At 39.0% G+C, this 21,398-nt stretch overlaps 1 protein-coding gene across 4 annotated transcripts; it reads left to right on the forward strand.

Annotated features, from left to right (window-relative positions):
* The first annotated feature begins 1,499 nt into the window (after window positions 1-1,499).
* LOC128530521 (E3 ubiquitin/ISG15 ligase TRIM25-like) lies at window positions 1,500-20,688 on the forward strand. 4 transcript variants are annotated; one of them, XM_053504520.1, is made up of 14 exons: window positions 1,500-2,289; window positions 3,664-3,759; window positions 5,567-5,800; window positions 9,572-9,731; window positions 11,472-11,522; window positions 11,657-11,719; window positions 12,210-12,278; window positions 14,938-15,018; window positions 15,147-15,227; window positions 15,935-16,015; window positions 17,113-17,193; window positions 18,002-18,064; window positions 19,028-19,093; window positions 20,280-20,688. In XM_053504520.1, coding segments are annotated over exons 1-14 (1,719 nt in total). In that variant the 5' UTR covers window positions 1,500-1,698; the 3' UTR covers window positions 20,282-20,688. The 4 variants fall into 4 exon arrangements, with proteins under 4 accessions (XP_053360495.1, XP_053360512.1, XP_053360520.1 ...); XM_053504537.1 differs by lacking the exon at window positions 18,002-18,064; XM_053504545.1 differs by lacking the exon at window positions 15,935-16,015.
* Window positions 20,689-21,398: the final 710 nt, after the last annotated feature.

The following is a 21,398-nucleotide window of genomic DNA, read 5'->3' on the forward strand; positions in this document are numbered from 1 at the left end:
ATATATACTCAGCGAAAAAAGAAACGTCTTCTGACTTTCAACTGTTTTTACTTTCAGTAAACTTAATGTGTAAATATTTGTATGAACACTAAAAGAGTCAACACCATAAGACATAAACTAAAAATGTTTCACAATGTGTCCCTGAATGAAGAGAGGCTCAAAATCAAAAGTACCAGTCAGTATGTGGTGTGGCCACCAGCTGCTTGAAGTACTGCAGTGCATCTCCTCCTCATGGACTGCCTATTGCGGACAGTCTGAGCACTGATGGAGGGATTGTGTGTTCCTGGTGTGACTCGGGCAGTTGTTGTGGCCATCCTGTACCTGTCACGCAGGTGTGATATTCGGATGTACCGATCCTGTGTAGGTGTTGTTACACGTGGTCTTCCACTGCGAGGATGATCAGCTGTCCTTCCTGTCTCCCTGTAGCGCCGTCTTAGGCGTCTCACAGTGCGGACATGGCGATTTATTGCCCTAGCCACATCAGCAGTCCTCATGCCTCCCTGCAGCGTGCCTAATGCACATTCACGCAGATGAGCAGGGACCCTGGGCATCTTTCTTTGGGTGTTTTTTACAGTCGGTAGACAAGTCTCTTTAGTGTCCTACATTTTTAGAACTGTGACCTTAAATGCCTACTTTCTGTAAGCTGTTAAGGTCTTAACGACCATTCCACAGGTGCATGTTAATTAATTGATTATGGTTAATAGAACATACATGGAAAACATTGTTTAAACCCTTTACAATAAAGATCTGTAAGGTTATTTGGATTTTTCCTTTTTTGGGTATGAGCCTCTGTCACTTTTACAGATGTAATTGCGCACCATCTAAATAAAGGTGTTAATATCATCTGGTATGTGTATTGTGCAGTATAATTCGATTAAATAATAATACTTATATGGGCATATTTAGTAAGCATAGAGCTCTGCGTTTGAGCTAAATATGTAATAATATGTCATGAACCACTGCCTTTCTATGATCTGGGGAAGTGATGGAGCATATTTTCCAAATTGCAGTACAGCAACACATGTGCTTTTACACAAAATATATTTTCTTTCCCTGTAAATGAACTAGATAAAGGTGTAAATTGTAGGCCCAAACCTTTTTTTTTTTTCTTGCTGAACTAAAACAACTTTAGGGGTCTTGAAAATCATGCATTTGACTCACTGCAGCAGAAATTAGGCAGACATTAAAAACGGATGATTTCTTGGAAACCAGTCATTTGCACAAAAGTGATGACCTCACACACAACTCCAGCTCGGTTAAAGTGCAATACCGGCCTTCACCACATTTCCATCAGATAACATGGGGGCGCTGTTTCGCGCGCTGTAAAATACCAGAGACCGGTAGTCAGCAACAGCGCAGAGAAGTTCATACCGAAACTAAATTGTAATATTTTTTTTTTACACACAGTCTTAAAGAACTAGAGAGGACCAGATTTCCATTGTTTATGATAAAGCATGCTGATGGTATAATACTTTTGAAATAGAATGTAATTATTATTTATTAAACACCTGGCAACCCGACTTTTACTCTCTCTGAAAGGTGAAAGTTCAGCGCGAGGTCGTGCAGCGCGCGGATCTGTTTAATACTTTCCCTTCCATCTGACACAGCTGTTTTCAAACAAGACTTCTACAAACTGAACCAGGAAGTGTGTGTGTGTGTTGTTGTAAGTCATTGTGAGTGTCTTTGTTTTTGAGTAAAATGGCAGAAGCCAGTATTTTAGGACTTCAGGATCAGTTCTGCTGTCCAATCTGTCTGGACCTGATGAGGGATCCTGTGGCTGTTTCATGTGGACACAGTTTCTGTATGAAGTGTATTAATGCCTGCTGGGATCAGGAGGATCTGAAGGGAGTCTATAGCTGTCCTCAGTGTAGACAAACCTTCACTCCAAGACCTGTTGTGAGTAAAAACACTGTTCTGGCTGAAGTAGTGGAGACTCTGAAGAAGACAGGACTACAATCTACACCTCCTGCTCAGTGTTCAGCTGGACCTGAAGATGTGGAGTGTGATTTCTGCACTGAGAGAAAACACAAAGCCATCAAGTCCTGTCTGGTGTGTCTGGCCTCTTTCTGTGAGACTCACCTCCAGCCTCACTATAAATCTCCTGCCTTTAAGAAGCACAAGCTGGTGGAAGTCTCCAGACGACTCCAGGAGCAGATCTGTTCTCAGCATGACAAACTGCTGGAGGTTTACTGTCGCACTGACCAGAAGTGTATCTGCATGTTGTGTACCATGGATGACCACAAAGGACACGATACAGTATCAGCTGCAGCAGGACGAGCTGAGAAACAGGTAACAATGTCTCACAGTTTTTAGTTACACCTTGTAAATTATTTCAGTGTTCATTTTTAATGTAGTTTTAGTGTTATTAGTTAGCTTAACTAGCTATCTAATTATAATAATATTAATAATAATGATAACTATTAGATATTATTATTATTATTATTATTATTAGTTAGCTTAGTTAGCTTTAGTTTTATTAGACATAAAAGCTTTTTTGTTTAATTTCATTGAAATAAGAAATGTAATGTAAGCTTGGATTACGAGCATAATTCGTTCCGGAAGTGGGCTCATATTTCAAAATGCTCGTAAACCGAAGCGAATTTTGCCTTAAGAAATAATGGAAACTCAAATTATTCCTTCCACAGCCTAAAAAAATAAATACATAAAGTTAATTAACACAACATATAAAGTAAAAATAAAACAAATTAACCTGCACTTTACCTTTAAAAAAAAGTAAAAATAAATCCCGACAGATAAGCGTTTCCGCTTGTGCGCGCAGGCGCTGTGCGTGCGTGCGCGCGCGTGTGTGTGTGTGTGACTGTGAATGTAAAGTAAGCTCCCCTCTCTCCCTTCTCATCTTAAACAGTTACCCTTCCTCCACTCTTTTCGCACACAACGGAAACACTGGTTTATTGGAAAAATTACCAAGAAATCTCTCTAATGACACTCGATTGAGCGACACACTAACGGAATCACTGCTGTAAAGTAAAAATAAAACAAATTAACCTGCACTTTACCTTAGAAAAGAATCGCGGCAGAGGAGTGTTTCTGCGTAGAGCAGAGAGAAAGAGTGTGTGTGTCTGTGAAGGCGAAAGTAGGAGGGGTCTGTGTGTCTGTGTGTGTGTGGGGCACGGTGTCCAATGATGTGCGTGTACACAAACACAAAGAGCAGGCTGATAGAGAGAGAGAAAATTTATCTTTAACTTCTCTAATGAGACTTGCTTTTGCTTTACATGTGCGCTGTACACACACGCACACAGACACAAAATAATACGTTTTACACACACACACACATGTGGTCACAGTGTTAGAGTAAACAGTACACGTGTGCACGGATGTTGATTATACCAGTGAGAGACACGGACTAGGACCCAGCAGGGGAGACGATTACCCACAATTTCGCAGCACAAGAGAGAAAGAAAAACCGTTGGCTCAGTTGTGATCGTGTGATGCTCGGTGTCAAAACAAGAAGCGCATGTTTGATACATGAGACTCGGTACTCGTAAACCAAGATTGTTTTCCAAGTAAAAATTTATTAAAAATTTTTGCTTGTCGTGTGGAACACTCGTAAACCGCGTTACTCATAATCTGAGGTTTCACTGTACTCCTGTGGAGTTTATAAAATGTCAGCTCAATTGAGTTATGCGTTGTGTTTCTTTGTAGAAGCAGTTGTTGGAGATTCATGGAAAATCCAAGCAGGTAATTCAGGAGAGAGAGAAGGAGCTTCAGGAGCTAAAGAAGGCTGTGGAATCTCACAAGGTGAGTTTGGACCTGGAAGAACTGTTTGAGGTTTGGTGTGTCTGCAAGTGATTGCTACTCTACATTTTTTTATTTTTTAATAACAGTGATGATTCGCGTTGTGACAGCCGACAATGTTGGCGATAATAAATAACACTTTGCTCTAACAGCACTGCAGGTCATGCTCAGATTTATACAGTTCCCCACACACAGCATGAAATCAACGGATAACAAGTTCCATTCATGCGTGTTAATCATTTCCCTGGAGTTGTGGGTATAATTTAAATGGTTTAACAGTGAAATGGTGTAATCGGCGCCAGTCGTGTGAAAGCTTTATGCACACAGACAAAACTTATGCAAAACTGCAAAAATGTGCATATTTGAGCTGATACCACTTTTTCTAATATTTTTGATATAAAGGGGAGGTTTGAAATCGGTCTATAATTTGTTGTTTCATTTGCGTCCAAATTAGATTTTTTAAGAAGCGCCTTAATAACTGCCAACTTGAAAGGTTTAGGGACGTGACCTAGATATAATGAAGAATCAATAATGTTTAAAAGTGGCTTTCCGACCGTATGCATCACTTCTTTAAAAAATCTAGTAGGTATTGGGTCTAACAGGCACGTTGTTAAATTAGCTGAGATGATAAGTTTATACAGCTCTTCCTGTCCTACACCTGTAAAGCACTGTAAAACTAAATGTGAAACTTTAGGCTGAACTAGATCATGAGATGCTATTAGAGGTTGAACTTCCGTTATTTTCTTCCTTATGCTATTGATTTTTTTCATTAAAGAAGTCCATAAAATCTTCACCACTAAAATGTTGTGGAGTACTCTCTGCAGGCATCTTAGGTTTTGTTAGGCGGGCTACTGTACTAAATAAGAACTTGGGATTGTTTTGGTTTCTTGCTATCAGTTGGCTAAGATGCTCGGTCCTAGCAGTTTTTAGAGCCTGTCTATAGCTGCACATACTGTCTTTAAACGCAGTTCAAAAAATTTAGTTTTTCTCCATTTTCGCTCGAGGTTACGGGTTGCTCTCTTTAGGGCGCGAGTATGACTATTGTACCAAGGAGCAAGTGTTTTATCTCTGACTTTTTTTAATCTGATGGGAATTTTAATCTCATCTATTGTTTGTCTTAAAAAATAAGGATAAACTAGAGAAAGAATGAGAGCGTCTTGCTTGCGAAGGAGGTTGTAAAATGTAAAGAAATAATTAAAGGCAAATTTTACCCTACTTTTACCCCTAAAGGTAAAAAGTGAGTGGACAACAATTTGTAAAAGCATAAATGCCACCTGTCAGTTTGCCAGATATCCACCTGGGGAGTGGTCGGAAAATGTATGAATCTGCGCATGATCTATGGTGCAACAAGAGCAAAGTTTGATTTATTATTTCTGACCTTGCCACTGTTTTAAAGCTGCATCTTTGCTGTTACTAAAAAAACATAGAGTAGCAGTCTGTGGAGACAACATACTGATGAAGAAAATGGATCTTTCATGAGCTCCATGTCACTTATTGTTACTAAATGCTCTCGCCTCCTCGCCTGTCTCTGCCTGAACACAATTTTCTCGCTACTCCTGAACAGGTAGGGCCCCCCTGGAGCTCACCTACATTTTGGTAGACATTTCCTCTTTTAAGAATGTTGATGAATAGCTCCTACTCCTACTCCTAAAAGTAGGACAAAAATTGTGTTAATCTGAAAATTTTGTTTTACTCTAAGACACTTAGTAAATACAGGGCTGGGTGTTGTCTCAAGCCTAATTCTGGAACTCTCTCTCTCTCTCTCTCTCTCTCTCTCTCTCTCTCTCTCTCTCTTTCTGTCTCCTAACAGCTCTCTGCACAAAAAGCAGTAAAGGAAAATGAGAACATCTTTATTGATCTGATCAAATCTATTGAAAGAAGTCGCTCTAAACTCACAGCGCTGGTCAGAGCTCAGGAGAAAGCTGCTATGAGTCGAGTTGAAGAAGTCATGAAGAAACTGGAGAAGGAGATTGCAGAGCTGAAGAAGAAAGACAAAGAGATGGAGGACCTTTCATACACAGAAGATCCCATCCAGTTCCTCCAGGTAACATCACTGTGAGAATCTGCAGAATGTTCAAATCAATTAGAAATGTTTAGAAGCTGAGTCCCTAAGAGATACATGGATACATGGATCACTACAACCAGATGTTGAGGGCATACTGTACTTGTACGTTCATATGTAGCAGTTTTAAAGATTATGTCAAAACTTAATGAAACATATTTCCAATTTGGAAAAATAGGCAGATTATTTAGGTCCTGAAGTTGATTTTCTGAATGAGTCAAAGTTTAGTTTGGAGTGGAAAGTTGCAACAAGTGGCTGGAAATGACAGAAAAAAAATGAGTAATATATTTTGTTTATAAAGTTTATTTACATGATTAAGTTAACATGGCAATCTTCAAATTAAGGTTATTTAATTGTAATGTGTGCAGGATAGATAGACCCAGTTTTTATTTTATCCAGCTGTATTTACTCAGCTGGATAAGTAAATACTTATTTACTTATATAAGTAAATAATATAAGTAAATATTCATGTTCAATAATAATTTGAATAAGATAACACTCAAGTCATCTTATTTAAGATAACTTTAATGTTATCTTTTAACTTTTAACATCCAAGTGAAAAATATACCACCAACATGTCAGGACAAAATAGAAAAAAAGCATAATAAAAACAGAGTCACTGAGTTGGAAAAGGATCACCCCGTTGTGTCAGTATTTTGTTGAACATCCTTCTGTTTTAATCACAGCCTTATGTATAGTGGGATATGTCTGTACTAACTTTGCAATATTTGCCCACTATTCTAAGCAGAACTGCTGAAGTTGAGTTAAATTTGTTGGTGACCATTTGCGGACTGCAGTCCTCAAGTCAATCTAGAGATTTTTTTAAATGGGGTTTGAATCTGAGCTTTTACAAGGCCATGCGGGGACATTCACCTTTTCCTCCTTCAACCACTGTGTGGTCAGAAGGCATCAGATTTTCCTTAAGGATTTGACTGGATTTTGCCCCACCCTTTTTTTTCATCAATCTTAAGTAGTGCTTTAGTTCCTGCTGCACAGAAACACCCCACAACAGCATATTACCACATCCATGCTTTACTGTAGAAACGGCTATATTTTGTGTAGTGATCTGTATTGTATTTCTGTCAGACACAAAGTTTGTTTTTGTGACCAAATAATGCACCTGCAACTGCTTTAGAGTTGCTGTAGGCCCCTTGGTATCCTCTGTGACCAGTTTCCTCCTGGCTCTTTCATTCAGTTTGGAGTGGTGTCCTGATTCAGTCTGTATCTGTGTACACTCCTGAGGGTCTGTGTTGTACTAAATACTGTCCACTTCTTCATAATAGACTTCACTACTGTATGCTTCTAGGCAGTGATGGAGCCTTTGGATTTTTTTTTTTTGAGTCCATCTCTTGACATTATCTCTGAGATCTTTTGTCAATGCCTTGCTACCTATACTTGATAGTTTGCTTTAGGTCCACTACCAAGGACTGAAGTGCTCCAGGAAAGTTCTTTTCATGCCGAGCTAATCAAACCAACCACAGCTGATTTGAAAGCCAAGTAGCTGTGTATGCCATCAAAAAGTTGATTATTTTTCACCTGATTAAGTTTATAAGTCATTTTTATAAGATGTCTCCTCGAATCTATGTGCATTGTGAAGAGACATTATCATGAGGGATTTGTCCTCCTCCCCGCCATGATCTGATAGGTGGGTCCTTTATTGGTCCATAGAGGAGGACTAGGTTAAAGTGCCGACACATGTTCATCACTCTCACATTCCTTTCATTTAATTACTGCTTTGTAATTCTATGCCAAGTGACTGGTGGAGGCAAAGCACATATAGTATGGTGTTTGCCTCTCTTCTAGGGTCTTGGCTCTGAACCCACGGCAGTGTCTTAGAGGATGAGGTTTGTTTTTATATATAGGACACTGCTTTTCTACATCAACAGGCTGATTATTGGCACTTCTTGTAGGAGGAACTTCAGAAGATGATGCCACACCAGTCTTATGGGCAGACACTTTGGCTAAAAAGCAAATGCGAAGGACCTCAGACAGTTTTAATCTGCTCTATGCTGGATGTACCAAAATTCTAAAAATTGGATCATTATATCTCCAAGCTCTTGTAATTTCAGAGGATCTTGTGTACTGATTTTTGGGAACTTCTTGATCAAATTGTCAAAAAGTGCTTTAACAGATGTACTTCAAGTGTTAATTTCATTAAATTTTGATGATTATGGCTTACAGCTAATGAAAACCCAAAAGTCTATATCTCAAAAAATGTAAATATTATGTAAGACCAAATAAAATATAAAAGAACAACAACAACAAAAAAAGAAATGTTAGACTACTTAAAAGTACAAACATGTACCGCACTCAATAATGTACTGTAGCATGGCATAGAGGTGATCAGTTTGTGGCACTGCTGAGGTGTTATGGAAGCCCAGGTTGCTAGCAGCCTACAACTTTTTCTGCATTATTGGGTCTGGTGTCTCGCATATTCCTCTTCACAATACCCCATAGATTCTCTATGAGGTTTACTGTAGGTTGGGCAAGGTTGCTGGCCAGTCAAGCACAGGAATACTATGGGTCTTGAACCAGGTATTAGTACTTTTGGCAGTGTGGGATCAATCCTGCTGGAAAATGAAATCAACTACTTCTTAAAGCTCAGCAGAAGTGACGCATGAAGTGCTCTAAAATTTTGTGGTAGACAGCTGTGCTGACCTGGGACCTGATTAAACAAAGTAGATCAACACCAGCAGATGACATCGCACTGATTGTGCAAACTTTACACTGGCCCTCAAGCAACTTGGATTCTGATTCTCTCCTCTCTTCCTCTGGATTCTGGGACCTTGATTTCCGAATTAAATGCAAAATTTACTTTTATCTGAAAAGAGCCCCACTGAGGAAAAGTCCAGTCCTTTTTGTCCTTAGACCAGGTAAGATGCCCCTGATGCCATCCATGCTTCAAGCGTGGCTTGACACAAGGTATGCAACAGTTGTAGCCCATGTTCTGGAATCTCCAAATTATTGAATGGACTTTGTTGCACAATACTCTCCAGGCTGCAGTTATTCCTGTTGCTTGTGAACATTTTTCTTCCACATTTTTTCTTTCCATTCAACTTTCTATTAATGTGCTTGGATTAAGAACTCTGTAAACAGCCAGCCTTTTGAACCAGACTGAGAGACCATTTAAAGACTCAGGAAACCTTAGCAGGTATTTTGAGTTTATTAGCTGATTAGAGTGTGACACCATGAGTCTTCAAATTGAACTTTTTCACAATATTCTAATTTTCGAAGATACTGAATTTTGGTATTTCATTAGCTGTAAGCTTTAAAAGAAATAAATGCTTAAAAAGGTAATTTATTAAGATGCTCCTGTGTATTCTCTGACAAACAGTGCCATGTTTGTACACCAAAAAGTGTTTAGTTTTTTTTTATTTTTACTTTATATTTCTCTTCACATATGGGTAGATGAAGGAGAATAAAAAAAACCCTAAAAAATTCATGTTTGTGCTGGCAGGTAATGCCAGCCAGTTCCGCTGGCCACCACCATATTTTAGACTTGTGGGAAATTTGGAAACTTAAAATGTATTTAAGTTTGTGGTCAGAATCACATCACGTCTCTGTTTTAACCAAAAGGTACATTCAAAGATACAGTAGATGTGTGGTGACTTCTGGATTTAACTGTTTTTTTATTTATTTTAATTTATTTTTATTTTTTTATGTAAAGTGTGTAATTGTATGCAGAGATTGCAGTGAGTCTACTATGGTATCAAAGTTCACTCATTTTCTTGTTCCCTTGTTCACTTATTGTAGAGTTTTCAGTCTGTCTTGACTCCAGCTGGACCATCAGCCTTGCCTGCCGTTATGTTATCTTCTCGCCCAACTTTTGAGAATGTAATAAAGTCTTTGTCTCAAATGAGAAAGAAACTAGATGAGTACTGTAAAGCTGAGTTTGAGAAGATCTCAATCGAAGGTAAGCTGTCATGTTATTTTGGCTTAAATAAAGATATCCATAAGATAAAAATCCATCTGTATTGAATAAACATTGAAGCACATCACAATGACATGCAAACTAAAGCTTCAGTATGTTTTTATTTTGAAAGAAACCATACTGATTAAAGATTCCAGCTTAACTATTTACATGGGTGCTTATTCAACCTGATGTGTGCTCACAAGCTAAAAGCACTTAATCAGAATATGATGATTTTTGACAGGCACCATTTATGCCCACTGTGAAGCTTTTAAACTGCCAGAAATGTAACAGATGAAAAATAAGTATTACGCTTTCTGACAGACAGGCAACAGCTAGTGAGACTGGGAAAATGTCCAACAGCTGCACCATCAACACTGGTGCCCTCCAGGGGTGCGTTCTCTCCCCACTGCTCTTCTCCCTCTACATAAATGATGGCACCTCTACAGGCCCCTTCTGTCAAGCTCTTAAAAATTTGCAGATGACACTACAGTCATCTGCCTCATTCAGGACCGTGATGAGTCTACGAAGCGAGTTTTAGCAGCTGACTGTATGACTATGCAGTCACAACAACCTGAAGTGGGACAGTCACATGGACTCTATTGTTAAAAGGCTTAGCAGAGGTTGTGTTTTCTTCGCCAGCTAGGGAAGTTCAACCTGAGACAGGAGCTCCTCACACAGTTCTACTCGGTTGTCATTGAATCCGTCCTGTGCACTTTAATAACTGTCTGGTATGGCTTAGCTACGAAATCATACATTAGAAGACCACAAAGGACCAAAGGACAATAAAAAATATGCGCAATATTATGTGCAATTAGGTGATATTACCACTGATATTCCACATTCTATTCAATTTCTTTTTTTCCTTTTTTTTTTGGATTATTATTATTTATTTGCTCCTTGTTGTGTCTGTTGTCATTTCTGGAAGCATCTGTCACAAAACAAATTCCTTGTATGTGCAAACATACTTGCTAATAAAGCTCATTCTGATTCTGAAACGAAATAATTGATGTGTATTAGTCTGGAAAGGGTTACCTATTGTTAAGGCTTTGGGACACCAGCAAACCACGGTAAGAGCCATTATCCACGATTGGAGAAAACGGAATTTCATTAAAAGACATCCTAGCAACAGTCAGTCAGTTTGGAGCTTCAGGACCTGGACAACCTGTCATAATTGATGGAACCATGTATTCTGTGCTCTTGCAGAATATCCTGGGGGAGAATATCCGGCCATCATTTCATGACCAAGCACAGTTCCAAACCATATTAACAAGTCCACATGTGAATGGCTTGAAAAAAAATAGGTTTTTTTAGTGGCCTAGTCAAAGTCTGGACTTAAATTTGATTAAGATCCTTAAACAGACCATCAATTAGGACATTAATCATGCTCGAAAACCCTCCAATGTGGCTGAATTAAAACAATTCTGCATAGAAGAATGGGCCAAAATTGTTCACAGCGATGTGAAAGAGTAATTGCCAGTTTTGCTTGATTGCAGTTTAAGCAATTTCCCTCTAGGATTAATAAAGTTCTTTGAATCTTGTTATTGCCACCAAGGGTGGCACAACCAGTTATTAGGTTTAGGGGAGATTTTTCTCTCTCTCTCTCTGTCTGTCTTTAATTCTCACTCACTCACTCACTTAGTCACTTATTCACAGACCATACGTTGATGTTTTCAGTTGTCAGTGAGATGTTTTCTTTCATTTCTTTTTTTTTTTTATTTACAAAAATATTCACTTTTTTAGTGAGGGATGTCCAGCTCATGCCACATTCTCTTCCTTCTTCTACAAAATTATGTAAGTTTCTTGTGCAAGTCTCTCTTTCTCTCTTTCTCACTCTCCTACTCACTCACAGACAATACTTGTATGGCTTTAGTTCTCAGTTGCGTTTATTTGTTTTAATTTAAAAACGAAAATGTTCCTTTTTTCAGTGAGAGGTTTCCAGTTCATGCCTGCTTGTGCTTCTACCCCTGAAGGCCAAAGCACAGAAACCTGTAAGTGTCTCTTAATATTCAAGATTCAAAGGTGCTTTATTGGCATGAAAAATATTTACATTTGTGTTGTCAAAGTTTAAAAATAAGTCACAAGAAGATAAGATAGCAAAAAAAAAAACAATAGATGAATAAAACAATAAAAAGAAGAGAAGAGAAAAACACAATAGTATAAAAAGAGTAATAATGATTAAATATATAAGATAAGACTATAGACATTTCGTTCTGCGGTCAAAGAGAAAGTGACACTAAAGTGTGTGTGTGTGATATGATGTGATGTCACTTGGTGGGAGGTGTGTGTGCTGTGCTGCTAGTGTGTAGCTCTGCTTGTGGTCCCCCAGTAGGTGGGGCAGTTTGCCGGGATGGGGAGGCAGTTTAAGTTGTCCTACTAATCAGCTTATCCTGTGTACGTTGTTGTGGGGGCTGGGACCCTATTCCAGGAGACTTAGGGCACGAGATTGTTAATTGTGTTTGTTTATTTTTTTTTTTTCAGTAAGTGGTTCCGTACCACCTGGTCTTCCTGTGTCCGCTCCTGTTTCTAATCCTCAAAGCACAGGAAAATGTAAGTCCTTCACTCTCTCTCTATAACAAATAAAGATCACCAGATCAAATTCAAATTTCAAATTCAAATTCAAATTTTATTTGTCACATACACAGTCATACACAGTACGATATGCAGTGAAATGCTTAGGCAACTGCTCACGACCTAAAATAGAAGACTAATATGAGAATTAAAATATAGGGTAAATACGCTAAAAATATACAATATAAAAAATATTTGAAGAATGTATAACAAAATATAAAACAAATATAAAACAATATAGAGCAGCTGAACGGGTAGGTATATTTATGTAATTTTTGTATGGAATGGTAGTTGTAATGGTAATGTAATGTCCACTGTTTGTGCAATTCACATATTTAAAGTGTCTAGTGCCGTGCAAAAAATGCTTAAAAAGTGATTTATTTAAAGTGACTTGTGACTTGTGACCACCAGGTGTAGTTGTGCAGTGGCCACTAGTGTAAACGAATGTCCAGAATGTCCAGTGTATGTGTGTAAAGACCATATGTGTGTCAGTAGTGTGTGGTGGTGTGATTGAGAGACCGTATCGCCTGTGGGAAGAAGCTCCTCCTCAGTCTCTCTGTGTTGGCCTTCGGGGTTGGACTTCACAATCTTCCTGGCCTTGGTCCAGCACCGCCTGCTGTAGATCGAGTGCAGGTCAGGGAGCTCGGTGCGGATGATGCGCTCAGCTGATCGCACCACCCTCTGTAGAGCTCGTCTGTCTTGCATGGTGCTGTTCCCGAACCAGGTTGAGATGTTTCCCGTCAGGATGCTCTCCATGGTGCAGGAGTAAAAGTTCCTGAGCACCTCGGAGGGCAGTCGGAAGTCTCTCAAGCGTCTGAGGTGGTAGAGACGCTGCCGGGCCTTTTTCACCACGGTGTTGATGTGACAGGACCATGACAGGTCCTGCGTGATGTGAACACCGAGGTATTTGAAGCTGTCCACTTTCTCCACTGGGCTCTCGTTGATGACGGGGGTCTGGTAGTTCCTCTCCTGCTTAGTGCTGAAGTCCACTATCAGCTCCTTTGTCTTACTGACGTTTAGATGGAGGTTGTTCCTCTGGCACCAGTTCTCCAGATTCCTAATCTCCTTCAGGTAGGCCGTCTCGTTGTTATCAGAGATCAGGCCCACCACGACAGTGTCGTCAGCAAACTTAATGATGGTGGTGGAGCTGGTAGTGGCTACACAGTCATATGTGTACAAAGAGTACAGCAGGGGGCTCAGAACACACCCCTGGGGGGCTCCAGTGCTGAGAGTGATGGAGGCTGAGACATGTCCGCCCATCCTTACTGCCTGTGGTCTGCCAGTTAGGAAGTTGGAGATCCACTGACATATAGATGAGCTGAGTCCCAGGTGCTCCAGCTTGGTGGTGAGTGTGTAGGGAATTATGGTATTGAATGCAGAGCTGTAGTCGATGAAGAGCATTTTAACATAATTCCCCCTCCGAGTGTCCAGGTGAGTGAGTGATGTGTGGAGTAGATGAGAGATGGCATCGTCTGTGGAACGATTTGGACGATATGCAAACTGTAGTGGGTTCAGTGTGTCGGGTAGTGAAGAAATGATGAAGTCTCTGACCAGGCGTTCAAAGCATTTCATCACTACTGAGGTGAGAGCTACAGGGCAATAGTCATTGAGTGAAGCAGGATGACCATGTATTTCTGATCACATGATTGGTGATTATGGACTTTAGGAGAAAACCTCCTGCACTTTGCCCACTAACCATCATGAATAGCACTGTGACAGCAGTGTCCATCATTCTGCTTCCTGGGCACCGCCATCTCTCAGGACCTAAAGTGGGTCATTTAAATTGACTTCATTGTTAAAAGGCCCCTCAGAGGTTGTATTTCCTTCTCCAGCTGAGGAAATTCAATCTGCTATAGGAGCTGCTCACAAAGTTCTACTCGTCCATCATTGAATCTGTCCTGTGCACTTCAATAACTGTCTGGTTTGGCTCAGCTACAAAATCAGACATCCAAAGACTCCAAAGGACGGTTCGGACTGCTGAAAGGATTATCAGTGCTCCCCTGCCCGCCCTTCAAGAACTGTATATCTCCGAAGTGAAGAAAAGGGCTCAGGAAATCGCTTTGTACCCCTCAAATCCAAGGCATCTTCTCTATGAACTTTTCCTGTCTGGTCGGCACTACAGAACAACGAAGACTAGGACATCCAGGGACAAGAACAGCTTTTTCCCCAGGCAACCTACCTCATAAACAGTTAAATATCCTCCTCTCGGGCAATAAAAAAAATGTGCAATATTATTAGGTGCAATACTGTGCAATAACACTGATATTTATTTGATATTATCCCACATCCTATTTCAATCCTTATTTGTGGTGTTGTCATCTCTGGAATTGTCTGTCACCAAAACAAGTTTCCTTGTATGAGCAAACCTACTTGGCAAAAAAGCTCATTCTGATTCTTATTATGAAACAAAATAATTGACGTGTCAGCTTTGGGACTCCAGCCAACAACAGTGAAGGCAGTTATGCACAAATAGAGAAAACACAGGATTTCATTAAAAGAACATATTAGCAACAGCCAGTCAGTTTGGAGCTTCAGGACCTGGGCAACTTTTTTGGGGACAATACTTTTATGCCTTCAGTTGTCAGTGAGATGTTTAGTATATATTTTTTAAATGTCCAAAGATGTTTATATTTTTCAGTGACAGGTGTCCAGATCTTAACACCTCATCTTCCTTCCTCTGCTTGTGGTTCTACCCCTAAACCCCAAACTACAGAAACATGTAAGTCTTTCTCTCTCACACACACACACACTCTCTCTCTCTCTCTCTCTGTCCGACTCACTCACAGACAATAATTTAATTGCTTTTTTTTTCATTTGTTTTTATTTTGAAATCAAAATTTTTTTCAGTGATGGGAGTCCAGCCCTTACGACTGTATCTTCCTTATTCTACTTGTGTTTCTACCCCTAAACCCCAAAGCACAGAAACATGTAAGTCTCTCCCAAAATTCAAGATTCAAAGATCCTTTATTGACATGACAAATATTTACATTTCATTTTGCCAAAGCTTAGAAATAATTCACAAGAAAATAACAGGAGTAGAAACTTAAAATAAATAAATAAACAAATAAAAGGAGAGATGATGAAAACAGACTCAATAGTATATAAAGAGTAATAATGAACTAGAGAGGTACATTTTCTAAAGAAAATGTGAGTGGCGCATACTGTGGCAAAACTCGGGTCTAGGGCACGGCTTGACAGCTTTACAACGATCCTAAGAGACTGATTGAGATTGAGATTGGTTGGACCTCTTGTGCCCCAGGGTACAACTTGTACCCTCTCGCGGTATGTTCTGATAAAAGATAAAGTGACCCTCATTAAAAAAAAAAAAAAAACACAATAGTAATAATAGTAGCATGAACAGCGACAGTGGTGCATGTTTGGTAATGCGTGTTTGTGTGTGGGCGTGATATAATGTAATGTGACCCAGTAGATGGGGCAGTTTGTTGGGGTTAGAAAAGCAGTTAAAAATGTCCTATTTATCTATTTATGCTGTGTAGATTGTTGTGGGGTCGGAAGCCTATCCCAGGAGACTTGGGGCACGAGACATGGGCCCAATCTATCACAGTTGATTGATATTGTTTGTATTAATTTTCATGTCTGTAGCTTGTAACTGTATTTAATTTTTTTTTTTTTAGTAAGTGGTATCCAGACTGTACCACCTGCTCTTCCTGAGGCTGTTCCTGTATCTACCCCTAATCCTCAAAGCACAGGAACAGGTAAATCTTTCTCTCTCTATGCATCGAATAATTATTTGACCACAAATGGCTGGAATGTGGCTGTGAATTTATGATTAAAATAAAGCTGCTCACATCGCTGTTTTGTTTTGATGAAAAGGCAGATAAACGTGCACGCCGATGTAAGAGATTTACGGTATTTATTAATAAAAAGCAAAAATAATCCCCCAGAAGTACAAAAAACACAAATATAAAATAAGGGAAATGTGATAGCTACTATATTGGGAAAGATTTGAAATTTACGCAAATTTAAAAAGAGAGCTGATTCACTGCATTGTTAAAAGGCCCATCAGAGGTTGTATTTCAATCTGCTACAGGAGCTGCTCATAAAGTTTTACTCGACCGTCATTGAATCTGTCCTGTGCATTTCAATAACTTGTTCGGCTCAACTATTAAATCAGACGTCAGAAAACTACAAAGGACCGTTCGGACTGCTAAAAGGATTATCGGTGCTCCCCTGCCCGCCCTTCAAAAACTGTATATCTCCAGAGTGAAGAAAAGGGCACAAAAAATTACACTGGATGCCTTACATACAAGCCATTTTCTCTTTGAACTTTTGCTATTTGGTCAGCACTACAGAGCATCGAAGACTAGGACATCCAGGCACAAGAACAGCTTTTTCCCCCAGGCAACGTACCTCATGAACAGTTAAATGTTTTCCTCCTGTTCTACCAGAAAATCCTGAAGGAGAATGTCTGGCCATCATTTTATGATCTCAAGCACAGTTGGGTTATGCAGCTGGACAATAATTGAAACCCAGTAGGTGGGGCAGTTTGTTGTTGTCGGGGAGGCAGTTAAAGTTGTCCTTAACTTATAGGTTGGGTTCGGTTTATTATTGTCATGCAACATGTTAAACATGAAAGAAAAATAATTGTTCTCCAGAACCAGCATCCAACATTACAGTATGATGTGTACATTGTTTTGAAGGCAGAAGCCTATCACAGGAGACTTAGGGCACGGAACAGGTCACACCCTGGACATGGGCCCAATCTATCACAGTTGATTGACATTGTTTGTATTAAGTTTAATGTTTGTAGCTTGCAACTGTATTTATTTTTTTGTTTGTTTTGTTTTCTTAGTAAGTGGTATCCAGACTATACCACCTGCTCTCCATGAGTCTGCTCCTGTTTCTACCCCTAATCCTCAAAGCACAGGAACAGGTAAGTCTTTCTCTCTCTATGACAGATGAAGATCACCAGAGCAAAAAGGACTATATATTTCTGATCGCATGATTGGTGGTTCAAGCCCAAGGTCCACTAAGTTGCCACTGTTGGGTCCCTAAAGCAAGGCCCCTAACCCTGTCTGCTTCAGGGGAACCGTATCATAATCCTGCATTCTGACCCAGCTTTACAAGCTGAGATATACTAATAAAAATAATTTCGCTGTGCAGTAACAAATGTGTGACAAAGATTTAAATTATTAATTGTTATTTGGACATAAACTTTAATCTTTGCCTGCAGGAATTTGCCATCCAACATGAAAAATATACTTTTGAATACTCAAGTCCACTGCCTGGCAATTAAAGAGATTTAAATGAAATGTGGGGAAAAATCATAAATGTTTATTAAAGATGCAGTAGAAATCAGAGCTATGTTTAATAGTGAAAGGAAGAGATCTGGATTTGATTTCCGCCTTGGGTTTCCTCCCACAGCCCAAAGACATGCAGATTAGGCTAATTGACATTCCCAAATATCCCATAGTGTGTGAATGAGCATGAGAGTGAGTGTATGTATGCGTGTACCATGTGATGAATTGGTACCCCGTCCAGGGGTTGTGCCCTTACTCTCCTGGGCCCCTCACAGCCCTGTACACAGGATAAAGTGTTATAGAAAAGAAATAAATAAGTAAGTTAGAACTTCTATATAGTTGAATTTATATTTGACCAGGAGGTTCTCTATTTTGCGTTGTGTTCTTTATCCACCTCTGATCTTGGTTAATTTAGATGTAAGACTGTTTGTGTTTTTGTAGTTGCAGTCCAGCACAATCCTTCTTCCACCAAAATGACATTAAGGGGTTCCGGAGGAAGTCTATGTAAGCATCCGTCTCCCTCTCTGTCACATACACACACGCCATGCCATAGACAACATTTACTTTATGCCAGCTATACATGTACAAGTGAGTTTGTTCTTGTAGCTAGTAGTATTTTTTTTTTTTTTTTTTTTTTTTGGGGGGGGGGGGGAGCTTTAGCTATATTTTGTGACAATAACTAATTATTAGCAAACCAAGCTATGTACCTGTTATAGCTAGCTGTTCTAGTGGACAAAGGAAGAAGAGAAAGATGACTGACAGAGAAACTATTTAAATTTACAGTGCATTCGGAACGTATTCACAGCGATTCACTTTTTCCACATTTTGCTATGTTACAGGTTTATTTCAAAATAGATGTAATTCATTATTTTCCTTAAAACTCTACAAACAATTCTCCACAATGACAACTTAAAATAAGTTTGTTTAAAATCTTTGCAAATTTATTTAAAAAAAATAATAATAAATAACATGTACATAAGTATTCACAGCGTTTGCAAAATTGAGCTCAGGTGCATCCTGTTTCCACTGATCATCCTTGAGATGTTTCTACTAGCTTGATTGGAGTCCACCTGTGGTAAATTCAGTCGATTGGACACGATTTGGCACACACCTGTCTATAGAAGGTCCCACAGTTAACAGTGCATGACAGAGCGCAAACCAAGCCATAAAGTCCAAGCGATTGTCTATCAGCTAAACATATTTGAAGTATGGCAATGAAATAAAGTCAGCTGACGACATGAAAGTACTGAATGACCAGGTTATCACATCTGTGGAGTTTTTCTTCCCTGATGATATTCCATATTCCAGGAAGTGGTGAAAGTGTGATTTTGGGAGGATAAGGAAACATTTTTACACATGATGGACTGTGCACTGCAATCAAAGCTAAAGTCAAAGTTGTGTTCATTATCCACTCTGATCTTATTAAATGTAGCTGTGACAGAGTTTAATTGTGTTTTTGTACTGTAGTTGCAGCCACTCGCTTGATTCCTCGTGCCAGAACGTCCACATTAAGGAATCCCAGAGAAAAGCCATGTAAGCAAATCTCTCTCTCCCTCTCTCTCACACACACGCACACACACACACACACAAAAACAGGCAGGCACAAACAAACAAACACACACACAAACCATGCCATACATAACATTTAATTTCTGTTACTTTAGGTAGTTGTAGGAAGTTTTAGTTAATCATATGAACCTACTGTATATTACCCTACTGCATAGCTCTATCGTTTACATTAACATAATCCATCTTTTTTAAATAGTTTTCTGTAATCATAACAAAATCAATTGGATTTAACTTATGTAAATTTAGCAACAGCTGCACTAAAAAGGCTAAATGGGATAACTGTTTTTGTGTGTTTTTGTGTGCGTGTATGTGCGTGCGTGCGTGTGTGTGTGTGCGTGCGTGTGTGTGTGTGCGTGTGCGCACATGATGATAAACGGGTTGTGACTCCTTAAGCTTTAGCCCCTACATTATGACTGTAATTCCCAGTTTAACTATTTCAATAAATAAGACTGATGATTTTGATAATGATCAAAAGACTGCAGTGGACTTCTGTTTTATCTGTCTCATACTGTCAGATCTTCAAAAAGAGAGTCACACAGCCATGTCTTTACTTTAAATATACACCACTGCTCAAAAGAATGGGGTCACTTTCTAACGCCATGATCGTTTCTAATTTTTATTTCTTTCTACATTGTAAAGCAATGCTTAGGCGTCCAGAAAAATGCATTAATCTCCTTTGAACAGTTGATATTGAGATGTGTCTGCGGCGCTACTTATGATCTGTAAATCCTTCATAACGGCTCTAATCTGAGGGTGCTGTTTGTTAATTGGTGATTTTTGGGGCTGGTGACTCTAAATAAACTTTTCCTCTGCAGCAGAGGTAAGTTTCGGTCTTTCTTTCTTGGGAAGGTCTTCATCATGGTGCTTGATGGGTTTTGCAAATGCGCGTTACAATAATGTTCTTGCAAGATCTGCTTCAGTAATAAGTTACTGTTATTGTGTTATTTCATAGTTGAGATCCCTGGTATTATTGTAGAATGTAGAAGAAAATCACTAAGCAAATACAAAGAAGTTTGCAAGTGATCTAAAACCTTTTGAGCAGTAGTGTAGATTAGGATTATTTGTTTAACACTAGGTTTTATTACAGCTCTCCTACATTTACATTTACATCCTACATACTCATTACTCTTATCTCTTGTCTTTAATACAGGACCTGCGAATCACCCACTAGTGGCATCCTGTGATGGCTTGCAGTCTGCAGTGCTCCTCAGTCTACAATCACTCTTTTTCTTTTGGCCATTTAAGCCTTGTTCCTATTTCGAAGTTATTAGTGTAATCTATAGGACTTAAGAAGTTAATGTTGTATATTTCTACTGATAAATGGCATACTTACAAATAATGCAAGATTGCTTTGATTTTTAAAAGCTTTGGAAAAAATGGAAAATAAAAATATATAAGTGGCATTTAACTGATGACTAAAGCATATAATAGTATTTATAAATCACAAACGTGTGGCTTTAACCAGCATCATAGCAATTTCTATACACTCAAACACACACACACACTTTTTCAAAAATAAAGGAACAAATGGCTGGCAAGCAGTTGCACGGCCAGGTCTGCTTCTGAGTGTTACATTCTCATTTGGAAATTATTAATAATTAAGAGGCTTCTATGCAAGTTAAGGCCATTATTAGGCTAAAAATAATTAATGAATTAACCCATCAGAGAAATGGCAAAAACCTCATTCTTAAAATTAAGTAAGGCAAACTCAGCAACAGTAAAAGCCCTGGAAGACTTCAGAGGAACAGAACTTAAAAAGATCACAGAATTCTGTGCATGCTGAAAAAACTCTTGGCACAACATGTAACCAAGTCACTCTTGATGGCGTAGGCGTGTCATTGTCAAAGTTTACAGTAAAGCGAGGGTTTTACAAAGTAAATACCGATTCTTGGTATGAGTCAGAATTAGGAAGGCCTGATGAGACTTTGGCAGAAAACTTTTGCTAGATTCTTTGGACTGATGACACCAATATTAACTTGTACTGCAAGAGAAAAATACGGAGAAAGGAAAGAACAACTTAAAATCCAAAACATACAGTACCACATCTGTCAAACATGGCTGCTGGGTAACTGGTGGAACCGGGTCACTTGTTTTTATTGATGACCTGATTGCTGTTAGAAGTAATTGGACAAATTCTGAAATTTTATAGGGCTATACTTTCTGTTTAAATTCAGTTAAATGCTGCAGAACTTATATTGTAGATGGATCAAACCCAAAACATACAGTAAAAACTACCCAAAAGTTTTGTAAGGCATATATATATATATAT

This window comes from Clarias gariepinus, chromosome 1 (assembly GCF_024256425.1).
Source record: "Clarias gariepinus isolate MV-2021 ecotype Netherlands chromosome 1, CGAR_prim_01v2, whole genome shotgun sequence".
In the NCBI taxonomy this organism is placed as follows: Eukaryota; Metazoa; Chordata; class Actinopteri; order Siluriformes; family Clariidae; genus Clarias; species Clarias gariepinus.

Excerpts from the sequence above, each read along its gene's own strand:
- LOC128530521 (XM_053504520.1), top strand. The coding sequence starts at position 1,699 with ATGGCAGAAGCCAGTATTTTAGGACTTCAGGATCAGTTCTGCTGTCCA. Across the intron at positions 11,720-12,209 it reads AGGCCAAAGCACAGAAACCT|TAAGTGGTTCCGTACCACCT; the intron begins GTAAGTGTCTCT and ends TTTTTTTTTCAG. Across the intron at positions 18,065-19,027 it reads GGGTTCCGGAGGAAGTCTAT|TTGCAGCCACTCGCTTGATT; the intron begins GTAAGCATCCGT and ends TTTGTACTGTAG.